Below are 5,083 nucleotides of genomic sequence, written 5' to 3'. Positions count from 1 at the left end.
AGCAAGAAGTGAAAAGAGGAAAAGCAAAAGAGTGATTCATCACTCCGCCCTGCCCCACCTGCAGTCACATGCTGCCTTCACACATTCCCAGCCCAGCTCCGCGTTAACTCTTTCAGCCGAGCTCGTCCTCTCACTTTCACCTGGGAGCGAGAGTCCCTCCCGCGGGGACCGCGCGGGCGCTCGGCGGGTGGCTAAGGAGGGCTTTGGGTGTTCGTCTAACAGGACAAAGAGCTCTCCCCCGAGAGCTCTCCCTGGCCCGCTGCTGAGTCAGTGTTTTCCAGGAGGGCAGCGCTGCTGTGTGGTTAACCCCTCACGGCCTGGGGGCAAGGACCCCCAGGCTGGGGCTTGGAGCCCGGCTGGGTCCTGGTGGGCAGCACCAGGGTGCCACAAGGATTCCAAGCTGCACTGGGAGAGACTTAAACTGAACATTAGGAAGAGTTCCTTGACTGGGAGGTTGTTCACGCCCTGCAATAGGCTTCCTGCAGGGGCGGTTGATGCCCCAAACCAGTTGAAGAGGCCTTTGGACAGTGGTGTGAATGACATGGTTTAACTCCTGGTCAGCCTTGAAGTGGTCAGGAAGTGGAAATAGATGATCATTATAGGGGCCTTCCACCTGGAAGCTCCCTCCTCTCCCTCCTCTCCCTCCTCTCCCTCCTCTCCCTCCTCTCCCTCCTCTCCCTCCTCTCCCTCCTCTCCCTCCTCTCCCTCCTCTCCCTCCTCTCCCTCCTCTCCCTCCTCTCCCTCCTCTCCCTCCTCTCCCTCCTCTCCCTCCTCTCCCTCCTCTCCCTCCTCTCCCTCCTCTCCCTCCTCTCCCTCCTCTCCCTCCTCTCCCTCCTCTCCCTCCTCTCCCTCCTCTCCCTCCTCTCCCTCCTCTCCCTCCTCTCCCTCCTCTCCCTCCTCTCCCTCCCTATTCCATCCCACCCCCTCCTCTGCTTTGGCACAAGACTTGCAGCATGCACACGGTGCTAGACCTCACTAAGCCATTGTGTTAATCAGAGGGAGATGGGTAAAAAGCCCTGACTGGATTCATCAGATGGTTCTCCCAAGCCAAAAATGTGTAGGTTTTTTTGCTTGGGAGCTCAGATCAAGCTGAATTTCAGGAACTGGAGTCAGCTTTCTTGCAGGGATGCATGAAAGGGAAGTGCCAGGGGCTGCGTCTCGCTCCCTGGCGTTGGTGCAGCTCATCTGGGTATGCAGCAGGGTAAATGAAAGCCCCACTTGAGTCAGGCTCCTGAGGCAAAGCCACCTGTCTGCCAGGCTGCTTGGCCATCAAAGTGCTCCTCTCTGCAGGTATGGTGGCCATGCAGCTTCCCAGCTGCCCTGTCTCCAGCCAGGGCTTCCTGGCTGCAAAGCCCTGAGCCCAGGGAGGACTTGGAAGGAAAGAGGACTCAGAAATGTGCAGGAAAGGGAGAAGAGATCTTGTGAGGGGTGACTGAGGAACTGGAGTTATTCAGCCTGGAGGAGGTGGAAGGGAGACCTTCTGGCTCTCTACAGCTCCCTGCAAGGAAGTTGGAGCCAGGTGGGGGTTGGTCTCTTCTCTCTCTCCTAACAATAGGAGGAGAGGAAATGGCCTTGAGCTGCAGCAGGAGAGCTTTGAGTTGGAGATTAGGAAAAATGTCTTTGCTGCAAGAGTGGTTAGGGATTAGAACAGGCTGCCCAGGGAAGTGGTGGAGTTCCCATCCCTGGAGGTGTTCAAAAACCATGTGGCCATGGCTCTTTGAGAGGGTTAGAGGGTTTAGAGAGCACAATGGTGTTCGGTTGGTGGTTGGACTGGGTGATCTTAGAGGTCTTTCCCAACTTTAATGCTTCTGTAAAACTCCAGCAGGGCTGTGGCAGGTGGAGGTGACAGTAATGGGGAGCTGTGGCTTTCCTCTCCTCACCTGGAGTGGAAGTGTTGATGTGAGTGCACGATGAAGGCTGGTTAACATCAGCCCCCATGCCCACCCCCAGCTGCACACTCCTGTGCCACTTTGTGCCCAGCTCTGGTCTGTCCCATGCAGGAGGTGACAATGGTGCCAGGGGAAACATGGGGAGGAATGAACCATTCAGCTCCCACCAAACAGCAGCTCAGGAGGTGCTTCAGGTGGAGCTGATGACTTTCTGGAAGGGCTGCACCAATGTCTTGTGGGCTTCCAGCGGTGGGATGTCAGCCCCACACCACAGCCTGAGCAGGGGCAGGGGGCTGGAGGCCAGGGTGGTGCTCTAGGTGAAACCCCAGCCCCACTGAGCAAGCTGTGGTGACCTCCAGGGCTTCATGCCCAGCTGCTGTCCCCAGCTTGGGTGCCCCAGCTCTGGCAGGTCAGGACCAGTGCGTTGTGCATGGGTGTGCGTGGCGTGGCTGGAGCGTGCTGTGGTTGGACCCACCTCATCCTCTGCTGCCTGCCCTGGTTCTGCTTTCATTGTGCAAGGAGATTTATGGTCTCCTCAGCAGGGTGTGTGTGTGCTCATGATTTATTAGATGGTGGCACAAAGGCAGCATCTCAGCTCTCCTGTGACGTCCTGGCTGCTCCAGCCTCGCTTCTTGGGAGCAATTGGCACAGCAGAACTTCACCTCTGAGCCTCGTGTGGGGGGAAGGGGCCTGGGTCCCCCATCCCCAGGCCACGTGGTGAGTTTAGCACCTGAACTGCAGGGAAAGGTCTCCATGGCCAAACAAGTTGATAGCCAACACCATGGATGTCCCTGCTTGGCCACCCCGGGCTGATCCAGCCGGACAGGCAGCGTGCAGCAGAGACACAGCCCTGCTGCTGCAGCCCGCACTGGGGCAAGCTCCTCCTGCCTGCAGATGGAAGCATTAATTACAAGCTCCTAATTAATTTCCCATCTCTAGCATCTCTAGCAGAGGGTTTAATGACAAAGCAAGGTAGTGGGGTACAGTGCTGGGCTCTGCTCCCAGCTTGAGAGGCTCAGTTGCTTTGTCAGGCTTGGCTCCTGCTTCCTGCTTCCCACCACAGGGTTGGGTGGCAGAGCTGAGCCCTGGAGTGGGAGTTTTGGGCAGGATATGACACCCAGACACTGCTTTGCCCTCTGGAGCATCTTCCACCCACCAGCCACCAGGCATTTGCATGGAGCCATGCCCAACCTGATGTTCTAGGGAGGAAGAAACCAAGGCAGGGAGCAGTGATGGCAGCTTTACTCACAGCTGCTGGAGGACAGTCACCAAAATCTCAGTGCTGAGTCTAACCCTGGGGAAAGGCAGCCCAGGATGAGCTTTTTTAGCGTCCTTGGGATGTGCTGAGTGTTGCCTGTGATTGCCTGCACCTTGCATTGTGCTCCTCAGAGTGTGGCCAGCAGGTCAAGGGAGGATCTCCTTCCCCCTCACTCTGCCCTGGTGAGGCCACAGCTGGAGTGCTGGGGCCAGTTCTGGACTCCCCAGTTCAAGAAGGTCAGGGAAATACTGAAGAGAGTCCAGTGGAGGCTATGAAGATGATTAAGGGACTGAAACATTTGTCTTGTGAGGAAAGGCTGAGAGCCCTGGGGCTGCTGAGCCTGGAGAAGGGCAGCTCCAGAGGGGATCTCAGCAAGAGCTGAAGGGTGGGGGGCAAGAGGATGGAGCCAGATCCTGTTCAGTGGTGCCCAGCAGCAGGACGAGGGGCAGGGGGCACAAACTGGAACCCAGAAGGTTCCATCTGAGCAGGAGGAGAAAATTCTTTGCTGTGAGGCTGCTGGAACCCTGGAACAGGCTGCCCAGAGAGGTGGTGGAGTCTTCTCAAGAGCTGTCTGGATGTGTTCCTGTGTCTGCCCTAGGTGAGCCTCCTTTGGCAGGGGGGTTGGACTGGATGACTTCCAAAGTTCCCTTCCAAGCCCACCCCCACCCCCCACTGTGTGATTCTACTGCATCCCTATCACACCCCCACTGTACCCCACACTCCAGTACTGAAAGCCCCAAGGTGCTTCCAGTTGGTCTTTGCCTTCCAGCAGCTGCTACCAGTGGGGACAAAGCCTTCACCCCACTTTGGCAGGGGGGAACAGCCCTCAGGAGGACCAGGAGGATGCTCCCAGCCATGTGCAGGGCTCACCTGTGCTGCTGGCTGGGTGGATGCAGCCTGGAGAGCCAGGCAGCCCATCCATATTTATGCCTGATGCTCATTTCCATCCATTTCAATATTTTATGAGCATAAAAGAGAAGAGACAACCCAAAAACCCGAGGCAGGGCTCAGGACTGGCTGAGGCAGAGCAGCTGCTGGGCGTTGTCCTGGCGAGCTGCCCGGCCAGCGCGTCCCAGGCGGCTGCTGGGTGCTGCCCATCTGCAGGGTAATTGCTGCAACGGTGCATGAACCCGCCTGGCCCACTGCCCCTGGGGCTCTCCTGCCTCCAGCCGCAGCCTTGGGACCTGGTGGGGCCCAGCCCAGCTCTGGAGGCCCCCCTCGAGGGGGGTGTAATGCGTGGAAGGCTTCTAGGGGCAGATCCTGCCGGAGCTGGGCTGAGTGCGAGGCAGCAGGGAGCCAGGGTGGTGCTGTTGGGTTGGATCCTGCCCAGGGGCATCGGCATGGGGGATGTTCCTGCTCCCTCCCTGTCTCCATGCTCCCTGCTTCTCCCACTGGTCCTCTGCTAAGGTCTGGGCGTTGTGGCCACGGTGGTGGGTCAAGATCTGCCCCAGAAGAGGGTGCAAGGGGAAGGAGCAGGTACTGGGCTGGTCCTCTGCCCATGAAAGGTCCTCTCCTGCCCCTTACCTCTCTCCTGCCCCTTGCCTCTCTCCTGCCCCTTACCTCTGTCACAGACACCGTGGCCTGTGTGGACCCTGAGGAGTGTGCCCGTGTGTGTGGGGCTGCTGTGGGCTGCTCCAACATCGCCTACCCCAAGCTGGTGGTGGAGCTGATGCCCAGCGGTAAGTGGGGGTGTGGGTGGCAGGGAGCAGCTCCTGCTTCAGGGGACCTGGCTGCAGCCCAGGGGTGCCCATGCAGCCTGTCATGGCTCAGAGGTTGGGGGGTCCCCAGGGATGCTCTGGGTGGGTTCATGCATGGGACAACCCATGTAGGCCCTCCAAGGGTGGCTCTAGAAGTGAGATCAGGGCATGTGGGGAACTCTGGGGCAGTCCCAGTATCCCAGGGTGTCCCCAAGTGCTGTTCTTGCTCCAATGGAGAT

The 5,083-nt window shown here is 58.6% G+C and overlaps 1 protein-coding gene across 4 annotated transcripts in view; it reads left to right on the top strand.

Annotated features, from left to right (window-relative positions):
- The window catches only part of SLC5A10 (solute carrier family 5 member 10), a 48,327-nt gene that overhangs the window by 39,073 nt on the left and 4,171 nt on the right, over positions 1–5,083 (top strand). For all 4 annotated transcript variants that reach the window (XM_068146531.1, XM_068146530.1, XM_068146532.1 and 1 more), the window contains one exon: positions 4,719–4,826. In XM_068146531.1, coding sequence (XP_068002632.1) covers positions 4,719–4,826 — 108 coding nt within the window. The remainder of the gene's footprint in view (positions 1–4,718; positions 4,827–5,083) is intronic.

This window comes from Melanerpes formicivorus, unplaced genomic scaffold (assembly GCF_026170545.1).
Source record: "Melanerpes formicivorus ecotype bairdi unplaced genomic scaffold, bMelFor1.0.p_v2 SCAF_14, whole genome shotgun sequence".
Lineage (NCBI taxonomy): Eukaryota > Metazoa > Chordata > Aves > Piciformes > Picidae > Melanerpes > Melanerpes formicivorus.
Note: the sequence above shows the minus strand (reverse complement) of the source record. Positions and strands in the feature narration are given on the sequence as shown.